The sequence below is a fragment of the Brassica napus genome, chromosome C2 (assembly GCF_020379485.1).
Source record: "Brassica napus cultivar Da-Ae chromosome C2, Da-Ae, whole genome shotgun sequence".
NCBI lineage: Eukaryota > Viridiplantae > Streptophyta > Magnoliopsida > Brassicales > Brassicaceae > Brassica > Brassica napus.
In genome coordinates this window covers 11,319,455-11,342,885 of record NC_063445.1, presented here as the reverse complement: position 1 = coordinate 11,342,885, position 23,431 = coordinate 11,319,455, and the positions used below count along the sequence as shown (strand labels likewise).

At 34.9% G+C, this 23,431-nt stretch overlaps 5 protein-coding genes across 5 annotated transcripts; 2 read left to right on the top strand and 3 right to left on the bottom strand.

Moving 5' to 3' along the window:
- Positions 1-376: 376 nt before the first annotated feature.
- Positions 377-3,363, top strand: LOC125581439 (uncharacterized protein At3g43530-like). The gene is made up of 3 exons (XM_048746866.1): positions 377-1,462; positions 1,541-1,702; positions 1,771-3,363. The coding sequence occupies exons 1-3, from the start codon at positions 761-763 to the stop codon at positions 3,130-3,132; spliced, it is 2,226 nt and encodes a 741-aa protein (XP_048602823.1). The 5' UTR covers positions 377-760; the 3' UTR covers positions 3,133-3,363.
- An 814-nt stretch (positions 3,364-4,177) lies between these two features.
- Positions 4,178-6,291, bottom strand: LOC125582182. Its single transcript, XM_048748739.1, has 2 exons — positions 5,829-6,291; positions 4,178-5,178 (listed from the first exon to the last, which is right to left on the bottom strand). The coding sequence occupies exons 1-2, from the start codon at positions 6,289-6,291 to the stop codon at positions 4,178-4,180; spliced, it is 1,464 nt and encodes a 487-aa protein (XP_048604696.1).
- Positions 6,292-9,363: 3,072 nt separating this feature from the next.
- Positions 9,364-10,751, bottom strand: LOC106379291 (early nodulin-like protein 2). The gene is made up of 2 exons (XM_013819291.3): positions 10,466-10,751; positions 9,364-10,370 (listed from the first exon to the last, which is right to left on the bottom strand). Exons 1-2 carry the CDS (start codon positions 10,647-10,649, stop codon positions 9,490-9,492), a joined length of 1,065 nt encoding a protein of 354 aa, XP_013674745.2. The 5' UTR covers positions 10,650-10,751; the 3' UTR covers positions 9,364-9,489.
- A 425-nt stretch (positions 10,752-11,176) lies between these two features.
- On the top strand, positions 11,177-11,769 carry LOC106377897. The gene is made up of 2 exons (XM_013818114.2): positions 11,177-11,647; positions 11,764-11,769. Exons 1-2 carry the CDS (start codon positions 11,177-11,179, stop codon positions 11,767-11,769), a joined length of 477 nt encoding a protein of 158 aa, XP_013673568.2.
- Positions 11,770-12,963: 1,194 nt separating this feature from the next.
- On the bottom strand, positions 12,964-13,390 carry LOC106418954 (UPF0329 protein ECU05_1680/ECU11_0050). The gene has a single exon (XM_013859691.3). It carries the CDS (start codon positions 13,282-13,284, stop codon positions 13,090-13,092), a length of 195 nt encoding a protein of 64 aa, XP_013715145.1. The 5' UTR covers positions 13,285-13,390; the 3' UTR covers positions 12,964-13,089.
- Between the last annotated feature and the right edge of the window lie 10,041 nt (positions 13,391-23,431).

Sequence of the window (23,431 nt, the reverse complement as noted above, 5' to 3'; positions counted from 1 at the left end):
TAGATGAAATTGTGCGATTTTCATATGTTTTTTTACTGAATAAGTTGAATTGGTAAGATGCTTTTTAAACCCGAGACTATAAATTAGGGATAAAATATATATGAATCGGATATGTTTGGTTTTAATGGGAGTTAATTGATGTTGTGTTGTTGTTTGCGGTTTGCATTTAGAGTGATTAAGTGTTGTAATGTCTTGTACAGGAAAGTTATGAAGGGAAATAAAAAGGTGGCAAAGAATAAGGGAGTCCCCAATGAAAGGCGTCGTCTATCTCTTAGGCCGAGAACGACCCCAATTGCAAAAACACCAGTAATTCCTGAGGGGAGTAAGAAGAGTAAGAATAGTAAGAAGAGTACGCAAGAGAGAGAACCGAGTCACATATCGCTCTCAGTCACAGATGAGTCCGAAAGGGAGGGGTCTGAAAGTGAGGTATATATTTTGTATTCATTGTAACTGCATTACTAGACTTCTTGTAGTACTAGCATTACTAGACTTCTTGTATTACTAGCATTACTAGCATTACTAACATGTATATATGTATTTTCAGATGAGTAAGAAGAGTACGCCAGAGAGAGAACCGAGTTACCAATCGCGCTCAATCTCAGATGAATCCGAAAGTGAGGTATATATTTTGTATCATTGTTACTGTTAGTGAGAAATGATGACTTGTAATTAGTAGTACTAATAGACTTCTTGTATTACTAGCATTACTAAGTACTAGCATTACTAAGACTTCTTGTATGTATTTTCATTGCAGGAGGAAATGCAACCACCGCAATCCCTTGAGTTATACTTCAAAAGCAGTGAGTTCACGAAGATTTGCAAGATACAAACCAAGTGCTATGTGAGCGCGACAGTAAAAGTCATCAAGGAGACGCTTAAGAAGGATCAGGCCGAATGGTTCACGAGCCATTCCCAGTTTCGACATTTCTTTCACACGCCAGAGGAACCAAACTTGAAGCTCCAAGGGATGTGGATGTTACTCCTGCACACCATTTGTACTCCAGAAGATGATGTTGCATGGTTTGCGGTTAATGGTGTACCCATCCGCTATTCTATGAGGGAGCACGCCCTCATCTCTGGCTTAGACTGCACTGAGTATCCGAGAAAATATAAGAAGATCGGGGGTCATGAGTTCGTGAATTACTACTTCCATGACATAGAGAAGATCACCATCACTGATGTGAAGCAGAAGCTGTTGTCTATGCCGGATTGTCCAGATAAATTGAAGATGGTTGTCTTGTTTTTCCTTGGTACTGTTATCAGAGGAAAGCCAAGGTATGAGGGAAATTTAGACTCCTTCATATTGAGGATGGTGGATGATTTGGATGCTTGCAAAACATTTCCCTGGGGTCGTCTAACATTTGAAGATTCAATAAGGGAGATTAAGCGTGTGATGAACCAATTAAAGGGAGAAGTGACAAAAGATGCAGTCTCCTTTCCTGGTTTCATAGTCCCCTTAGAGGTAAGCATATAATTTAGTAAAAGTTTTAGTTGTTAAGTAATTGAAAATCTGACATGTATGTGACACTGGATTCTATAGATTCTGGCTTTTGAGTGTATTCCTGCTCTGGGGAAAGAGTTTAGAATCTATCAAAAGAATCCTTGTGCGGACTGTCCAAGGATGTGCAAGAGCCGGTTTACAAAGACCAGTATGAGGGGCTATCCTTTGGAAGACATATACCGAGCGCTTGGAGACACAAAGGTACATGTTTACAGTTATAGTAGAAGCTAGTAGAACATAAAATTTAATTAGTGTTATTTTTTTTTCAGACTATTCACAGTGTGTTGGAACCAAATATTGGTGAGGAAATGTTGTTGGCTCGTATCATTGACTTGGAACGAGAGTATGACCGTCAGGGCAGCCCAAGCGAGACTTGGAACCATTGGTTAACTGTGAAGCAGAAGAGTATTTGGTGGGAAGAGCTGTATGATTTAGATCAAGCTGCACGAGTGTTTACAAAAAAGAAGGACAAAGAAAAGGTGACGTTTGCAGAAGCATCATCCTCTGATTCGAGCTTGCAAGGTCTGGAAAATAGGCTTTTGGATTTCATGGGAGAAGCATTTGTTGGACTTAACTTTACGGTGGAGACAAAGCTGGAGGCTGTTGATTTGAGGCTGGGTGGAATTGAAAAGAACCAGCGGCTGTTGAGATGCAGGGCTAAAAAAATAGAAAAAAGGCTAACATCTATCGAGAATAAGGTGAGTGAGAAGCCGAATCGTGGTGAAGACATGGATTTTGGACAGTGCGATGGTACGGATTTTGGACAGTGGGATGGGAAGGAAAAAGATGATGCTGAGGAAGAAGAGAAGGAGAAGAGTGGCAAAGAGAAGGAGAAGAGTGGAGAGGTTGATAAAGATAAGGAAAACAGCGAGACTGATGAGGAAAATGATAGTGAGCGAGAGTTGAACGAACTGAAGGAGAGATGTAGAGTACAGGCTGATGAACTATGGAGGGAAGTAGAGGCAGCTGAGGCTGAAGAGGATCAAGCAAATGACGAAAGGAAAGAGGCTGCAACCAATGAGGAAAGCATTGAGAATAGTGAGGATGATGAGAAAGTGGAAGCATCTGAGTCTCCAAACAGTGAGCCTCGTTTTGAGTCTCCGATCAATGTGCCTCGTTTTGAGTCTCCGATCAATGAACCTCGGGTTGAGGCAGATAAAACTCCAACACCACCATCTGGTGGTAGGACTAAGGCAATGGCTGCGAGGAGAGTAGTGGTGGTGGAAGCCAAGGAAAAAGCTATTGAGGAAGTTGTGGAGTTAGAGGAAAAAACTAGTGAGAAAGCTGTGGAGGCAGAGGAAAAAACTAGTGAGACAGTTGTGGAGGCAGAGGAAAAAACTAGTGAGAAAGTTGTGGAGAGGATGGATGGGACCAAGGAAGCTACGAGGCCTAGGATCAGGCATAGATGCAAGGAGAAGACAATGACGTCTGGCAAACCGACTCCTAAGAGGAGGGGCAGACCAAGGAGGAGTATTGCTGATGCTGCACCAAAGAAGAATGATTGCACACCACATGCATCTAAGAGAAGAGGGAAGAGGAAGTGTGAACCATCACAGTGGTGCAGACTCCTTTCACGAGGGGGAAGAAGCCTAAAACAAAGGCTTAGCCTAGGAGAAGCCTTATGTATTTAAGATGTTAATTTAAGTATTTTGGATGTTTAAAAATTGGTAGGAGAATGCTTTATGTTTGGATGTTACTTATAATGCTTTTGAATGTTGGTATGTTGCAAAAGACAGGTTTGGAAAACTATATTTACAGATGTTACTATGGCCAAAAATGAATTAGTTGGATAACTGGATTTAATGGGAGATTATTGAGACCAAACCAAAATATGTAAACATGTAAAATGCCAAAAAATAGCAAAAACGGAAAACACATGTAAAATGCCAAAATATTTAATATTTAAAAAAGTAAACACATGTAAAACGTGCAGCCGCCATATTTATATTTATTATTATTTTAACACTTAGTAATACACGGTAATCTTCAAGGTATCAGTAATACTACTATCCACATAGTAATACTTTGGCAATTTTGACGTTTATCTAGTTAAACTATCACACAATGGAAGATTTCGTAGTAAAACCAATGATTTTACGCCATAACTATCATTAAGAAGGACATTTACATAAATAATTTACCAGAAAAACGTACTTTGTTTGATGCTCCTTACTCTACTTGAACCATTCACACACTAACATTGAAAGTTAAGGAAGTTTTTTGAGAAACTGATAAGCTTTTCTTAAACTATTGAAAACAAGCATCAAAAATAGTTTGAATCTACGTAGTTATCATATACACGGTCTATGCATTGAAAATAATCATCGAAAATAGTCTGAATCTACGTAATTCTCATATACATGGACTATATATAATGGTTTAAATAACACATAATAATACAAGTAATTCTCAGTAGTCCAAATAACACATAATAACACCAGTAATTCTCAGTAGTTCAAATAACACATAATAATACAAGTAATTCTCAGTAGTCCAAATAACACATAATAATACAAGTAATTCTCAGTAGTCCAAATAACACATAATAACACCAGTAATTCTCAGTAGTTCAAATAACACATAATAATACCAGTACATCCTAGTAGTCCAAATAACACATAATAATACCAGTACATCCTAGTAGTCCAAATAAGACATAATAATAAATTTCAACAATCAAATACCTGAACCCGAACCACTTCCACATTCAAAATATGCTGCAAGACCTTCTCCTCTGGCTCTGCCCGTGCCTCTGCCACTCCCTCTACCACTCCCTTTGCCTCTTTTTCCTCTTCCACGAGATTCTCCTACTGATGGAAACCTTGTTTGTTGTGGTTTTCCTTTCTTGACTTCAAAATCCGGAGGAAGTATTTTCTTTGCTCTAACTTCTTCTGGTATAACCCAATCAGATATATGAGGAACAGGATATATTGTCCTGTGATAAGCCAAAGCCCATTGCTCTACCAAATAGTACTTAGAACAATACTCAGATAGATGGAGTTCCTTTCCTGCTTTATGTGTCATGAATGTGGCAGCCGCGACTGCATGCACACATGGGTATTTGTCTTTATCAAATTGCTCACAGCTACAAGTGTACATAGCCATATCAACGGTATAAACCTTCCCGTCAGTACCTTGCACACTGTACTCAAGATGGAAGCTGTTTAACTCTTTAACTGTGAGAAACCCTCCTTCAACACATCTTTTAGACATTTCCTCTTCCACAATAGGCACAAGCTTCAGGTTGTATGGTACTTCAGCTGCCTTCTTCCTATACTTGTTAAACCATTCAGCCATTTTTGCAATGATTACATCAAACATTGGCAGTAAGGTGTACATTCTCGCTCCCCTAATAACACCATTAAAAGATTCTACTGAATTGGTGGTGTCGACATTGTATCTATCTCCTTTAAAGTAACATCTAGCCCATTTCTTCTCTTCAACACTTTTGTCAAGATACGCCGCTGCACTTGGATACTTCCTGCGAAAAGCATGATAAAGGTACTGGAACTCAGCCACTGTATAAGCATGTGCACATTCTCTAAACTTGAACGCACAAGTATCTTTGTTGTTATGGACGTGGCCTTTAACATTCTGAGATAAATGCCATATACAATACCCATGTTCGGCCTCAGGGAACACTAGACGTACTGCCTTGATTAAGCTTATGTTTCTATCTGAAAGAAACACCAATCCGGGGACATCAGTTATCGCTAGGCCTGGGATTTCGGGTATTCGGATCGGTTCCGGGTAAGACCCGTTCGGGTCCGGATATTCGGTTATTTACAAATTGTATCCAATGAGTACTTGGAACAGTTCGGTTCGGTTTCGGATCGGTTTCCGGTCGGTTCCGGGTCGGTTCCGGGTATTAAATTATTAAACCGAAACTAATATTTTTATTTATTTTATATTTTCTATTTTTATTTTTAATTTTTTTAAAAAAAAGTTTAATCCAAATCGGGTATATATGTATAGCTTGAAAGTAATTACAATGAAATAGAAGTGGTGCAGTGGTAAAAGTTGATGTACTTTCAACTTTCCCACCCGGGTTCGAAACCCATGAGGCGCAAATCCATGTTTTTTAAACATTATTTCGGTTTAAACGGGTACCCGATCGGATCCGGATAAAAACCCGAACCGATCCGGTACCCGTGGATATTCATAAACATTACCCATCGGTTAAATATGCCTTATCTGAAACCGATCCAAACCGGTCCATTTCGGGTCGGATCCGGTTCGGTATTCGGTTCCGGTTAAAAAGTCTCAGGCCTAGTTATCGCTAATTTCAACAGTTCCATAAACCATATCCAGCTTTGATCATTCTCACCATCTGCTACACCAAATGCAATTGGGTAGTGGTGATGATCGGGATCTTGAGCTGTCGCAACAAAGAGAACTCCACCATAAACATTCTTGAGGTGTGTTGCATCCACAATGAGGACTTTCCTCATTGCACGGAACCCTTCTACGCTAGCTCCAAGTGCAAAAAACAGATACTTAAATCTTTGGTGCTCATCCACTTCTACAAGTGTTCTTGTGGCAATATTGGTTTGTTCCAGCATGTGCATATAACAGTGTAGTAAAGTAAAACTCTCTTCTGGACTCCCTCGCACTTCATTAGCAGCTTCTCTTTTTCCTCTCCATGCGGCGGTGTATGATACTTTCACACCAACTTTGCGATGAACCAAATCGATCAGAACTTTGGGAACTGGTGTGTCAAATGTACCAGGATAATCTTGAGCCAAAACAGATGCAACGATTTGTTTTGTGCCTTTCCTTCTATCACGCATTGTTCTAGTAGTAACAATAGAACATGTATGCTGCTTGATATAACTTCTAACCGTCCAGAGATCTTAATTCTCTAACTTTGCAACTCGTACAAACCACTTGCAACCTTCTTTGGCTCCTCGACATTTAATCACAAATCTCTTAGTATCCGACTTCTTTATATCAAAGTCAAAACATTTCTGATGTGAAGCTTTCTGAATATGAACTTTTGCTGTCTCCTTGGTGGTAAATTCTTGACCTAGAACCATATCCACACCATCATCCCATGGCTCATAGTTAGCTGCTGGTCTTACTTCTGTATCTTCAAAATCATTGCCATCTTTTCCGTTGCCATTCTCATGCATCTCAATGTCTTGGTGATAAGTGAGCACACCACCAAAAACGTCATTATCATTTGCATCATTCTCAGTACCATCTTCATCACCAACCTCTCTTGTAACGACAAAACATGTATGCTGCTTGAAATAACTTCTAACCGACCAAATATATGAATTCTTCACCATTGCAACTCGCACAAACCACTTGCACCCATCTTTGGCTCCTCAGCATTTAACCACAAATCTCTTAGTATCCGACTTAATTATATCAAACTCAAAACAATTTTGATATGACGCGGTTTGAATAAGAACTTTTGCTGCCTCCTTGGTTAAAAATTCTTGACCTATAACCAAATCCATACCATCATCCCGTGTCTGATTGACACCATCATGCATCTCAATGTCTTCGTCAAAAGTGAGCACACCACCATTACCATCTTCATCGCCAGCCTCTATAGTCTCTCTATCAGATATACCAACATAGGCATCAGTTTCATCATTCTCAGTACCATCCTCATCACCAGCCTCTATAGCCTCTCTATCAGATAGACCGACATAGCCATCAATTCATCATCCTCTTCTGAAAATTTCACTTCTTCATTGATGAACTCCACATGTAGAACACTTCTACACTTCTCATGGTTTACTTGCAGTAGATAACCAAAGATTTCGTCATCATTCCGGATGTATGATGGCTTGTACGAATACAATACCATTGGAAAGTAACTAATCTTCACTTTCACCTTAGATTCATCTACCTTTATCTTTCTGCAAATACACTCAACCAAACCAGAGTAAGTGATCTCCTCCATTGACTTCCTAAACAAAATCGTGTGAATTTCATCTTCTCCTTCACCATCTCCTGAAATCCATTTTATTTCAGCCCCATCTTTCATATAATATCCCCCATAATCAAAACAAATGAATGTGCACTGCGGATTTTGCATTTTCCTGAGATAAAATAGAATACCATTAGTATTATCATTATTAGAGTAATTCCAGTAACTCTAGTAATTCAAGTAAATTCTAGTAAAATTATTTTGCTTTAGTAATGCGTAGTTCTCCTAGTAATACCCAGAACTTGTTCTTCCACAAACTAATCCGTTTTTAGGACGTTGTTGTTAGGATTTTACATTGACGTAAATTATACTTGTTCTTCCACAAACTAATCATAAAAAACGGACGTAAATTATACTTATAATCTCTTACCACAGTTTTTAAATTCGTTTTTAAACTTTGTAATTATCATCAGAATGAATATCTCCATGATATACATGACATTTTAAGGGTGATTTTACAAAAAAAAATCACCTAAAACGAACAATAATTACCTTCTTTATGAGCTTCAAAAATGACCAATGGAGGATGAAGAGGAGGAGAGAGTACGAGGAAGAAGAAGAACATGTGGACCAAAGAATTTTGATTGGTTAAGGTTATGATGTGGGCCATGTAGGTAGTTGAATTGTGGTTGGTTTTTAATTGAGGAATAAATGGACAAAGGCTAGTTTAGGGAGTGCAACAATAAAGGGGTGGGATGAATAGGGTTGGGGTAATAAGCTTGAGTTTAGGAGGGTATGGAGTATACGGAGTTAAGGTACTTTTTTTCTCTCTTGGTTTCTTTTAGATTTTTTAAAAAGTTTATTCTTTTAAGCACAGCATTTTTCTTCCTCATTTTTTTTTGTGGGCCTTTTCATTAAAAGCCCATAGTTTTTGAACTTCTGTATTGACTTTGTATCATTTATTTTGAAATACTAGTATATGGAATGTTTCAATAGTAGTCTTTTAGAAGGTTCTCTGATACATATATCCCCTCGATTAGTCACCATAATTACAAGATAATTACTGGACTTTTCCAAAACGACACATGACTTTATAGATTGAACGCACCGTAGTCATATGTAGTAGTGTAGCGAATAATCTTTTCATCATATTGACCCGCAGTGTCAGATATCCATTATTTCTTGAATGGCAAATACTTAAAAGATTGTATGTGAATGTGAACATTCATTACTAACAAATTAAAGGATCTCGACTAAATGTTGATACATTTTTCAGTAAATCACAGGTCAAATGTTTATTCAATCATTGGATTCATGGAACTATAGGGGTTCAAATTCAGAGTATCGATGACTTCTAGGGGTGCGCATTTGGTTTAATTTTTATTTAAGTTCGGTTTATTTGGGTTTAAAAGAACTTTAACCAAAATCAACCCAAATTAATCTGGTTTAGTTTGGTTTTATTCAGTTTGGTTGTGTTCAGTTCGATTTAATATGGTTTTGTTTGTTAAGTTCAATCGAGTTAATTTTTTAATTTTACTCTCGTTCAGTTATAAGAATATAATTTATAAAAACATCTTTAATATTTTATTGTGATTTTTGGCTTTAATATTTTATTGTAAAGAAAATATTGATTTAGTGTCCAATGATGTTTTGTTATGTAATCCAATAATTTTATATTATTACTTTCAAACCTAATAATTTTTAAGTTTTGATGTTAATCTATATTCTTTTATTTTAGTTGTATTCATTTTATTCATTTAAAAGTAATATGGATAAAATTATGTTCATTATAGTTTGAGTTAAATGGTTAAATATATTAAATTTTAGTATTATTAATATATTTAATTAATCTAGAAAAAACAATTCGGTTTTTCGGTCTGGTTTGGTAGGGTCGGTTTAGTGTAGTTTGATTTGGTTCAGCTTTTTCTGTCCACTCCTACATGCAAGGGTCGAATGAAATGCTTAGAACAACCACAGCGATATTAATAAAAACATAAGTAATAGTTCAATAATGCAAAACAAGGACACACTCAGAACAAATAATAAAAACCCAGCAACAGAATAAAGAAATGTAAATCAAACCACATAGCAATTCTTAAAAAACTTAAGCAAACATCGAAACGGTAAAAGCCACAGTGAAGAGTGTAGACATAACCGAAGTAACGGTCACAACAGTTGCTGCACTGGGACTTGGCGCCGGCGCCATGTTGTTGTCAGAAGGAGTTGGCGACGAAGGTGGAGTCTTCTCAGGCGCTGGGGAAGCTGGAGTAGACTTGGGAGGTTTTTCTGGGGTAGATGGTGAGTGCTTTGGAGGAGTAGCAGGGGATGATCTTGGAGAGTTTGTGGGGGACGGCGAAGGAGAATGTTTAGCTGGGGACGTTGCTGGAGCTTTGGAGGGAGACACAGCCGGTGAGTGAGCAACAGGGTGCGGGGATGGGGAAACAGAGGACTTAGGCGAATGAGCCATTGTTGGAGCTTTCGCCGGTGCAGTTGGAGAAACAGGGGAATGGGCTTTTGGAGGTTGAGCAGTCGACGGAGCCTTCGCCGGAGAAATATGAGAAGCAGCCGGAGAAATATGAGAAGCAGGGGAGTGAGCTGTCGGAGATTTGGCCGTTGAAGGAGCCTTCGCCGGTGCAACCGGAGAGATCGGGGAATGAGATTTAGGCGAATGAGCGGTTGAGGGAGCCTTTGCCGGAGCAACTACCGGGGAATGAGACTTCGGGGGTTGAGCAGTGGACGGAGCTTTGGCCGGGGAAATGGGTACCTTAGGTTGATTTCTGATGGCGAGGACAAAGACGATCAACTTCTGTCCCTTAGTACAGTGCTCTTGATTACCACTGATGAAATAAAAAGGACCAGATCGGTTAAGAGCAATCTCGGTATTGCCATTATCAAACTTCTCTATCGGATTATTAACGTTGCAGGCGTCGTAATCTCCTTTCGCCACTACTTGCACCGAGTCTGATCCCTTGGCATACTTAAAGTCTACACAAGATTTTAATATTTTTTGTCACAAACAATCACATATATATATAAATAAAACTCGTAATATAAACTCAAAGCAATAGAAAGGATCTTACGGAGTGTGTCATGGACTTTGAAACGTTTACTTTCAGCCCAAGAATTGTAACCCTCATGTGGTTTTTCGACCCAATCGCCTTTACCACCGACCTGAAACTTATGTGCATCCGCAACTGAGAAGAGGGTCGCAATAGAAGCCAATACGATGAAAGAAAAACAGAGACTTCTCATGAGGGCCACCATGGTTAAAGAGAAGCGGCGAGATCTGAGATTAGGTTTTTGTGCGTCTTTGGTTCCTGGGGAATGAGTATTGTTATATAGTGCTAGAAGTTTAGGAGACTTGGAGGCGAATCTTACAAAAATGGGAAATGAAAATGTGACAGATTACTTCTTGCTTTAATAGTAAGGAATATTTTTGTTTAAGGTAATAAATCATAATTGGATTTGAACGTTGACAGAAAGGATTGAGAGGCATTTATGTGCGAGAATTGACTCACGTATTTGAACTCATTTACCATAACTTTTATTATTTACTTCTGAATAAAGATATCCATTAGCGTGTGACTAGATAAGTTGAACTTGAATTCCGAAGTGGGTTTCGACTTTTAAATCTGAAGAATCCGAATTGGAGGCTACTTTTAACATTTGATTATCTTGGAAAGCCCAAGTTGAATTTCGAACAAAAAAGGCCCAATAACGTTTTTTTCTTTTGTGTGCGAAGCAACAATAACAAAACAGTTAGGCAAAATATTTATGAAGAAACTGTAAAGATGCAATTTGGTAAAGAAAAGGATGGAGACCAACTAAGAGCAATTGTGAGCAGACCCAAGCCTACAATTCAAACGGAGTTGCCTCAAGAAGCTTCTTACTACTGTCTGGTGGACGAGTCATGGAAATCATCGAGGGATCTCATAGGGATTGGTTGGTCCTTATATAGTAAACAAGGAAATCGTCTCCTCCAAGGGTCATCGTCTCTGAAGACAGTAAACACAGTGGGAGAAGCAGAGGCTGCAGCTTTACTGTCAGCAGTGCAACAGTTACGAAGACTCAATTATAAGCAAGTTGCATTTATGGCTGATTGCAAGAATATGATTGAAGAGTTAAATCAGTTGAGGACTGAACAAACTCTCAAAATGAACCGCATCAAGGAATGCGCATATACTTTTCATTATGTATCCAGAGAATCTCCAAGTCATGTGGATGCCTTAGCAAAACAGGCTAGAGTTACTCATAAAAACTATGTAATAACTTGGATCTTTTAATGCAATGCAATTTGGTTGACAAAAAAAATATAGCTATCTATTAGTTTTGATTTAGCTCTTGCTAAATTGGACTATTTTTCTATTTTCTTTTTCAGATTTAATGAAAAAAACTCTGTTTGCAATATTTTGATCAGCTATATCTCATCACTGGTTTGATTTATCTTTAATAAAAATTTACATATGCAATATATATGCTAAGTCTTATTATGATTACATGCTTATATCTCGTTGCACGATTATTTTTAGTGCATAGAGTCAGGGCCGGTCCTGGGCAAAGTCTAACGAAACATTTGTCTTAGATCCCCAAAAATTTTGGAAAAAATTACATAGAAAAAAATCCCTAAAAATTTTTTTTTAAGCCCCTAAATTTGCCAAAAAAAAATTTTAGCTGGAAATTTTTAAAAACCATCTACATGCCCCTAAATCTCAGGGCCGGCCCTGCATAGAGTCAAATCAACATATTTTGAGTCAATACTCACGATCCAAAATATGGAGTGATTAAATGATGAGAGATATGAGAGCAATTCTAATATGATATACTTGCACGAAACAAAAAATACGATGGTTTCGAGCTTTTGACGAATTGGGAGGTAAACATCAATGAGGCCAAAGGGACCTGGTTAGAAAATTCACTTAGATAATGAAAAATACAAAAACATTTGTCTTTTAAGAAAGACCATCATTTTCGGTATTCGGACTAAGGAGTAGGGAAACAAATACATGGATCGCTTTCCAACACCATAATAGTTATGAATCGAAACACATATGTAGATAAGAAGTGAATTATGTAAGCAAATCGTTAGCAAGATAGATTGAACTTATAACAGCTTTATTAGTTCACCAAGCTTTATTTAAATGCAAAAAAAAAACAAGAAAGAAAGAAGCTCTGGTCTGGATGTCCTTTCCTTTGAGAGAACTAAACATTTTTATATTCCATGCTATTTTGCTAAGGAAATTAGTTTACATGAGCTTGAGTTTGATTTCATTGAAATGGGCTTCTAATCAATTATTGCATGCACCTATACGAGTTAGACTCAGATTTGATTTGGTTAATAGTTTTTTTGGTAAAATTTGGTTAATAGTTTTCATTCATATACTTGTTACAACAAAAATAATCAAATCCGAAACTGGAAATAAGAAATCTAACATGAATCATCAATCGTATAAACTCAAACCCTCAAGTGGGGTTTTATAAAACTAAAGGACAATCACGTCGAAACAATAATCATAGTTTTCACAAATTCAGAATAGTACATATTAAACAAGCATCATTGATATAATAGAGACAAACCATATTGGCAAAAAAGAAAATTTTATTAATCAAGAAATATTACAAGTTACTTAAGCATCCATAACATAGCATAGAAATAGAAATAGAAATAAAATGGGATAATTAATTGCGTTTTCTTGAAATAGAGCTTTCACTCGGCCTTCTCCGCTTTGGTTTCTTTCTTCTCTTCTTTCTTTTCTTCTTTCTTTTCTTCTTTCTTCTCAGGTTTCTTCTCCTCTTTTTTCTTCTCTTCCTTTGGTTTTGAATCTACAGCTTTTGGTTTGCCCTGCTTTGGTTTCATGAAGCAGAAGCAAGAGCAGCATGGACACTGGAACAAGAACTTCATTTCTCTCTCTCTCTCTCTCTCTCTCTCTCTCTCTCTCTCTCTCTCTCTCACTTATCACCTTCTCTCTACCTTACAATCTCACACACACATTCTACATTCCTTACCTAAAAACTAAAGCTTTAATGAAAGTAGAGCATTGATTGGGCCTTTTTTTGTTGCTTGTTACTGTACTTTTTTGACATTTCTCTAACAATTCTGTCTTTTTCTTCTCGTCTAATAATGATACTTCTTTCATTGGTCCCACTCCAACCAATTCTCTTTATATTTTCAATCATGTTTCCTAAGCTCAGCTGGAGTGATAGTGTCCTGAGTCATAAAGGTGGCCAATTTCTTTTAGAAGTTAGTGACTACTAAATCAAATAACTCTTTAATAGCTTTCTCACTCATTCACATGCACGATCACTGATATTTACAGTTTGAGCTTTGGTTTTGGTGGAGATGAGCAAATCATATTTAGGACCAAGTGACCAACCATTAGGTAACAAGTTGTTCTCTCAATAAACTCGATCTTTGTATAACACAGAATCGTTCATTTCGATTATCGTTTGTTGAAGGAAATAATAAAAGGGAAGGGAATGACAATGTACCGTATAAATGTCTTGCGGAGTAAATTGTCGGTTCTTTTTCGTATAATCATGCACATGCATAAATAACTACTCTTAAGAATGATAATGAAGTGGAAGAAAATAGTATTGATCTTTATCATAATTTGAAAAATAGTTCATATATTATCTTGGATCTTTGTGACATATGGTTGGATTCCACTACAGTCTCTTTCAAATCAAGTGGATGGCCGCCCTATTCTTATATCTTTTTGTGGGACCTTGCAAAGGATTTCTCAGTAAAATCTAGTAATTAATTAATCAGTTGCATTACCTTATACTATGATACTCAAAATCGCACTTTATACTAGGTTGGCAGTCGTTACTTGTTAGTCGTCTTAAACTCGTTATTAGACTCGTATCCGTCTTAAAAATTCAAGTACTCATGAATGTTGTTAAGGTAAGTAACAAGTCTACAATTTTCATTACTTACAAGACCAAGTCAAATATCACGTATCATTATTATTTTTAGTACTTGACTCATTACGCCACGTTACTTGCCTTATTATTTGCTATTTATTACATGATCTATTAAATACTTGTTTATATTTGGGTTTTTTTTACTTGCATTTAGGATTGGACACAAATATTCATTACTCTTCTTATACTTACTACTTATTTCGTATATGTCTTGATTTATAAATATTCGTCGTCATCTAGTTAAGTATTATATAGTAGCAAATATTAAAAATTTAACTATATGATTTGTTACTACATGTTATTGTTTAGAGAAGACATTTTTGTTTTAATATCGATATATTCATATATTTTTTATTTGTGTTCTTTATAATATGAACAAATATTTCGGTTAAAGTAATTAAGATGTTATGTTAAGTAGAATAAATAAAACAAACTTTTATGTCTATTCCTAATAGATTATTATTTAGTAAGTAGTGTTTAAATATTCCGAAAAACTCGTAAATAGTTCACAAATACTAGTAAATAGTAAGTAAAATAGCGGGTCAAATAATTTGCAAGTAATTCATTTTTGATCAAGTACTCGAAATAGCAAGTACTCGTTTTTAACAAGTCAAGTACAAGTCGAAAATTTTATTACTCGTACAAAGTAAGTCAAGTCGCAAGTACACGCAAAATAACGAGTACTCGCCTTGTGCCGAGCCCTATACACCGTTTAGGTGTTTTGTGGATATTTGAATTCTAATGGTATTGCACAGCAATATGGGCTGGGCTTAGCGCTGCAAGCATCATATCATCTCATGATCTCAGTGGTTCAAATCGTTAACTGTAATGGCGAGGTTGAATTCTATAGTATTATGTTTGTCAGGTTTATGGATTTACAATTCAAAGTTAATTAACAAAGACTGAAATAACAACACATGTTTTTTAGTCTTTATATATGATATTAATTTACAATTTCGATGTGAGAAGATTTCTAATAGAAACATCTAAACATGTCTTATTGTGGAGTCATCTTGGTTTCATATTCTGCACATGTCTTATTGTGGAGTCATCTTGGTTTCATATTCTGCGGTTTAGCTTATTACATGCTTATTGGTAGATTTAACAGTGTAACATACTTCACATAAAAAAATATAGCATTAGTAGCTCTGCTGAGGTACTAGGAAACCTTTCAAGGGAACTACGTCTCAAGATCTCATATTCGAATCTCGCTGATGAGGAAGGGAGCACATTACTAACATGTTACCTCGAGATTGTGAAGGGATTACAGACCTAAAATTCTATTTACTAACAAATAAATAATGTAGAACATTTAAGTCTTTTTAATAAACGATATTGTAATAGAAACCCAATATTTATATTTGGTGATGAGAGGAAATAAGAAAAATTGTATTTACTTTTCCAAAAAAAATGTTTGTGTAATGTTGGTTTCTCATTCAGAGCTATCTCGCAAAAAATAATTATATATATCTGAACACAGAGAAAGTCTAGAAAGAGAAAGTAGATCCGATCTTGGGTCTGGCGTACGGCCGGCGCGTGAGCGAGCGTGTCGTCGCTGGAGCCCTTCGCTCTTCCGTTGAAAAGTTCCCTTGCTTCTCCTACGCGTCCTCTCCCTATCGCCTTGTCGGAGCTCGGGTCCAGGCCTCCTTCGTCGTCGTCACATCGGGGAGTGAACCGGCATCACTGGTGACGCTGCGTCTGGAGTAACGACGCGATCGTACGGAGGGTTGGTGGGGTGAAGTCGGCTTGTTAGATTAGGTTTCGTTTCCGGGAGATGGAGGCTTCTACAGATCCATCGCCGCCGGCTTTGTTTCCAGAAGGTGGAGGCTTCCTCAGCTCTGCTTTCGCCGGCTTTAGTCTCAGGGGGGTGAAGGTGTTCTTTGCCTTGCATCACCGGCTCTTGGTTCCCTAGTTACGTTTTAGGGTTTTTTATTTTTGGTTTTGCGATTTCGGATTGGTTTTGATGGAGGAGCTCGCGTCGGAGGACGATTGACGCTCTCCGGTGGTATTTGGTGATGGTTTGAGCGAAGCCTTCTTCTCGGTGTTGGTGATTAATGGTGGCGGATGAGATCTCGTCCTTGCTATTGATGCTCTCTGATAATAGAATCTCCGGTTTTGAAGGCGTTTGCGGTGAAGATGATGTGGAGCTGGCGAGCTCTGGTGTGTACCGGTGGATCGATCGATGGATGTTTCACCGGGGGTTTTGCTTGATGCGGGGGGTCGTTGTGGCTCGTAGCGGTGGTTCACGGGAGCGGCGGCACCCTTTTCAGTTTCTAGGGTTTCTTTAGTTGGGTTTTTGGGCTTTTGTTTGTGTTTTTAGGTTGTCCTTAGTGGCTGTATCTTGTATCTGTTGAGCTTGTACGAGTAATTAATGAAATTATCGATGGAAAAAAAAAATGTTGGTTTCTCAGTAGTTGTTCAATTTGGAACTCCGTCAATTTAGACACAAGACGGGATCTAATTGAAACGTTGAAAAGACGGACAAGCTTGGTCTATCTTTTTCTGCTTTCTTATTAATATGGGTCTGTTGTTCCCCAAAAAAAAAGGTCTGTTGTTCTTCTACGACACCAAATAGAAATCTCACAAGCAGTACCGTCTCAAATTATTAATGGGCTCTGTTCAAAAAAATATTAACAGTATATTTAATGATACAAGTAGACTCGAACCCGCACATCCGTGCGGGTGTTGTATCAATTTAGTAATAAATTTAAATTTGCATAAAAATAAATAATTGTGTTATCTAAACTAAAATTAATATTTATATTTGAATATCATATTTTGAAATAAAAATTACTTTTAGAGCATTTTTATTTTATATTTATATTTGCATAAAATTTTATAAATATTTTCATGTTTGCTGATATATACTTATTAGTTGATATTAATATCATTTAAATATTATAATATTGAGATATATTTACAATTAAGTAAACATAGAGGTACAAAGTATATGAAGTTAATGAGACTAAATAAAGTTTTAGAGATATTTATATTTCACTTTTATACATCTAAACTATTAAAACAGGAGTACATTTTGTACTTCCCCTTAGTTTTCCTCAATAATTACCACAAAATGCCACTGACATTAAACTCGCCGTTTTATGTTTTACTAAACCAAGAAACACGTTCTGAGAACAAACCGAGCAACCCGTTTCCTTAATTATTAAACCATAAAATTATAAAACTCATTACTAAACCACATTCTACTACTTTCATACATATCATTATATATATCTATACTATTAAAGCAGGATCCTATTGTCATAATTACCTTAGGGGCATGTTTTCTTCACTAACATTGCATGTTTCATTAAGGGCAATTAAGTAATATTAATAACAAATCTATATTGGGTCATTATTTTTGGATCCAGCCCAAATCAAATCTCTCTTGGGCCATTTGGGCCTATTAAAAAATCAGATTCAATTCTCACCTTTTTTTTTTCTTTGGATCATTGAGTCCAAGTTTAAATAATTTTTTTAATACTATTCTTAATTATTATTTTTTTCTTTTCTTAATATAATTTAAGCATTCATAAAAATAATTAAATTTTTTTATTGAAAAGTATAAATCTTTATTAAAAGTATATAATTTTTTAATTAAAATATTAACCCCATAATAAAATTAATTTATCAGAATTATACCAACTTAATTCATTAAAAAAATCTATACTATTAAAGCAGGATCCTATTGTCATAATTACCTTAGGGGCATGTTTTCTTCACTAACATTGCATGTTTCATTAAGGGCAATTAAGTAATATTAATAACAAATCTATATTGGGTCATTATTTTTGGATCCAGCCCAAATCAAATCTCTCTTGGGCCATTTGGGCCTATTAAAAAATCAGATTCAATTCTCACCTTTTTTTTTTCTTTGGATCATTGAGTCCAAGTTCAAATAATTTTTTTAATACTATTCTTAATTATTATTTTTTTCTTTTCTTAATATAATTTAAGCATTCATAAAAATAATTAAATTTTTTTATTGAAAAGTATAAATCTTTATTAAAAGTATATAATTTTTTAATTAAAATATTAACCACATAATAAAATTAATTTATCAGAATTATACCAACTTAATTCATTAAAAAAATAAAGTTTAATTTTTTAACATAAATAGTCATTTAAAATGAAATACGATAAATAAAGATAAAATTTTTAAGTCTTTTATAAAATAAAACACAAATATATGAAAATGTGACATTTACTAAATATTTGTCAATTGAAAAAAAAAATAATAATAAACCCGCGCTTTGAAAGCGCGGGTCAAAATCTAGTATACTATTAAATCAGGATCCTATTTTCCTTTTTACCTTAACATGCTCTTTCTTTACTAATATTGCATGTTTCATTAAGCGCAATCAAATAATATTAATAACACATCTATATTGGATTATTTTTTCAGATCCAACCCACTATCCACATCAGATCTCTCTTGGGCCATTTGGGCCGATTAAGAAATCATATCCAATTCTCACTTTTTTTTTCTTTTGGGCCATTGAATCCAAGTTCAAATAATTTTTTTCAACCATTCTTAATTATTTTTTTTTCTTAATATAATTTAAGCATTCATAAAAAAATTTGAATTTTTTCATTGAAAAGTATAAATCTGTATTAAAAGTATATAATTTTTTTATTAAAAATATTAACCACATAATAAAATTAATTTATCAGAGTTATACCAACTTAATTCATTAAAGAAATAAAGTTTAATTTTTTAAACATAAATAGTCATTTAAAATGAAACACGATAAAAAAAGATAAAAAGTTTAAGTCTTTTATAAAATAAAACACAAATATATGAAATATGGCATTTACTAAATATTTTTCAATTGAAAAAAAAAATGAATCCGCGCTTTGAAAGCGCGGGTCAAAATCTAGTTTTAGTTTAAAAAAGTAGTAAATGAATAAGTATATGAATCATATAAATATGTATATGTATAATAAATCGATTATCAAATCTAGCCAATATATTTTAGAATCAAATTAAATTAAAAAAAAATAAACTTTCTATTAAATATGATGAATAGGGAAGTTGTTTAGATTTGTTAACCACGTAATATGGTTTCATTGTTTTTTTTTTTGACGTCGAACGGCCATTCTATTACTCAAGCTTGAAGTGGTCTGGGTAACCAGACCGGAATAGAACAACCAATGAAAAGTAACTCTCTACGAAAGGTCCTAGCAGTCTTAGCCAAAAAATCAGCAAACAGATTGCGCACTCGTGGCACATAGGTTATTTTGAAGTCCGGGAAGCAAATCTGCAGCGTTTCTATCTTCTCCAGTTCTGTCGCAAAGCTTGGCCACACATGAGGTTCCTTTATCATTGAAATCAGCTCCTTGCAGTCTGTTCCAAAGCTCTGGCATGGCGAGTGTTGAAGCATATTCTCCATCGCCCAACGCAGTGCTTCTACCTCCGAATGCAAAGCTGATTCACATCGAATGAAATTCCGTGTTCCCATAAGTTGTGTGTTCTCCCCGCTATCCATCCAGACCCATCCACATCCACTAAAGCGATCTGAAGCTGTCCAAGATCCATCTAGTAGACAAATATTACCCAAGCTTAAGAATTGGTTTTCCTCATTGCTGATGGCCTGAACTACTGGCGATATCATCTCGTTTGCATTGAACCAGGCTTGACATTCACTTTCTGCATATCGAACTATTTCCAAGGGGTCTCTATCTATTCCCCTAAAAAGTTTGTCATTACGAGCCTTCCAAATATACCATATTAGCCAGGGATAAGGATCCCTGTCTTGGTCTGGCGCTAAGATTTCATTCTTCCTCCAGAATAGGTAGTCCATGTTTGTGTAGATGCTTGCCACTGGGAATATACCTGGGCTCGTAGGAGTTGCTGATAAGGACCACACTTGGAGAGCCGGAGGGCATTCAAATATTGCATGTGTTACAGATTCCTCTAGTTCTCCACACCTTGGGCAATAATTATCGCACCTCATATTCCGCCTTGCGAGATTCCTCGTTACTGCCACCTGACCCGTTATCAATTGCCATATAAGATGGCACATCTTTCTTGGCGCTTTCAACTTCCAAGCAAAGGCTTGGAGTTTAGTAATACTTGGTTCCAGTATTTTCTTTTCCTCTTCTGGCTTCATCAGATTTCGAGCAACCCAGTATCCAGATTTAACAGTGTATTGGCCATTCTTCGTGTAGTTCCAGCAGAAGGTATCACGGCTAATAGGAAGGATATGTTAATATTAATTTTGTTTATTAGGCTACTAATTAGATGGTCTAGCTATAACTTTCTTATAGTAGATAAAATTGTACTTCTCTTTTAATAGTATTGATAGAGTAAGTTTAAAAGTTTATAGCTCTATTTATATATATTTGACGTCTCTTTTAAATTTATAAATTCTAAATTAATATTATATTAATATTATATCTAAAATTTTGAAGTTTTAAACCATAGTTTATATATTTATTTTTAAAAAGTTCTAGATTTTTAATTTTTTTAGATTCGAGCTCTACTCTACCGCTCCACTTGCACATGCTATTAGACGTCCTGCTCACAAGATTTCTCTAGTTACACGAGTTTTATAGATACATGTATGATGTATTCTATGTATTGTTTTATATCATATTTCTCTGAAGTCTTTCTAATACTATAGCCAAAACCAGATTATAACTATGTAATAGGTACAGGTTGACTAGTTAAGTGCACCAGACAAATAGATGACAAAGAAGGGTGAGTAAAACTAATTAAACATACACTAATTAAAAAAAAAAATAGTGACTGAGGTGAGTTCCGATAGATTCGAGGTTCGATCGTAGAGATTAGAGAAGACTTGAAAAACAAACAAAGTAGGAGGCCGATAGGTGTACGATTCGAGACTTCACGTGATTTGCGGTGTGTGAGCAGTTGACTATACAATCCATTATCAAAAGACACCACTCACTCTCGATTCTCCCAAACTTAACTCACATAATATTATATGAATATAAAATGAACGCTAAATAAATCTCTAAACTAATAATACATTTTTAGAACATCTCTGATCAATATTCTATTTTCCCCTTTATACAAATATAGAGTAAAACTCACTCCAATAGTATGCTATATCTTGCACCAAATATAGAGGAATGAACAGTAATACGCTAAATATAGAGTAATACTATTCTTTTACTCTATTTTTAGAGTGAAACTTTTCCTTTACAAAATGATCATTTATGTTTATATGATTAATTTTTTACTAAAATAAAATTATATAGTATTCAAATACTATATTTAGTATATCATTTGTTTATAATGATGTGTTGTGATAAAATTTCAATTTTAAAAGAATCATTTAGTTATATAAATAGTATAGTATATTTTATAAAATAAAATAAATGAGTGAAATTTTAATATTTTAAAATTTAAAGATTGTATAATAAACTAATAAATAAATAGAAAATAATATACTTGGAATATTTTTTTTAGTATAAAATAGAAATAACCATCGGAGCAAAACCGTCTTCAATATTTAGAGTATTCTATTTTGGAATAACAAATAGAAGTAACCCTTGTAGATGGTCTTAAAAATAGCATTCAAAAAAAAAATTATAATAAAAATAGCTTTCAAAAAACAATCTTCAAAAAAAATACTTTTTTAAAAGAAAGATAAAATAATTTATTTCATCAAAACTGAGATACAAAATAATTCGTCCTTCAAGTTATATATTAAAACTTCTGTCACTAACATAATAAATCATTTCAAAATTCATTATTAATTTTTTTATCATTTAAGAAAATATATAATATATCCATTTCATTATTCTAACACATTAATACCCAGGTTCTAAAACTAGGCCGCTTGGCCGATTCGGCGTCCGAAAATCGCTCGTCCCATACTAACAATCTCAAAACCCATAATACAGTGCCCAATCGTGACGTGCCCAATCGTGACGCGTTGAAGTGATTCAGTTGTGTTATGCGGCAACATGTAAAACCCTTAGCTTTGTTGGTTTTAAAGACTAAATCAAGTGTTTCTTTTTAGATTTGTCAAAAGTCGTGAAAAACAAGTAAAAATTAACAATCGTGAAAAAGATGAAACAACAAAATTTGGATTTGAAGATCGACTATCGCTATGCAGAAGAAGACATGATTTTAGGTAATTTTGTGTCACTATTGATAGAGTGCGAAAATAAACAAAAATGTTGTCAATCTCCTTCGAACCCGTAACCGATAAGAGATTCAGCTTGCTAACAAATGACTAGACTAAGTAACAATTGATTCTTAGTTCTACGTGTACAAATATATATAAGAAAACAAATTAAAAAAAAAAACTTAAAACTAATTACTGATTATTCTTCGATTAATTTTCGATTTTGTCATTTGGCGCTAGGTCTGGATGCAATTTCTAACATGGATTAATGCTAAGTGATCCAGTTATAATAATAACCTACGCATCAAATCAAAAGAGAACCACATTGAAACCAAAACAAATTTAAATCACTTCATTACCAATTGCAATTTAAGCTAACGAATTCTCAACCCAAGAAGTTTAAGGAGCTCAACACCAACCAGAGCACTTTCAAGGCAACCAACATCAAAAACAAAACAGCAGTAAAAAAATGAAAAAATCTAACAAGAACCAGGTAGAGTTTATTTTACACATTTATGTTTCCTCGTGTATCATACCATGTCTGCAACATATGTTCACCACCATATCTACAACCAATCATTAAATATATATAAAAAAACTGAATCAACTATTTAAGAATGAAGTACAAGATTTTTATATTCATATCAGAGTATAAATTTCTAATAAGCATTTTAAGTATTAAAAAGTTATATGAAAAATATTGGAAATATATAAACCGAATATAAAGAATATTATAGTCCAAATCTATATTTTCAAAATCTAATAATACATTCAAAACAAAACAAAAAAAATCTTAAAAATCATAAAAAAAATATTAACAAAAAATGTCTACAATTCGGTTATGTTTCCAAATAATACATTTTAACGTGTATGCAGTTTCCTAATATTCCATTTACTGAATGCAAAAACAAATAATCCATATGTTATTAGTTATACAAATCTTTTCAAAACACTAATATTTTCATAATATTCTCATATAAAATATTGGAGAATCCTACAAATATTGATATTAACTAGCCAAAC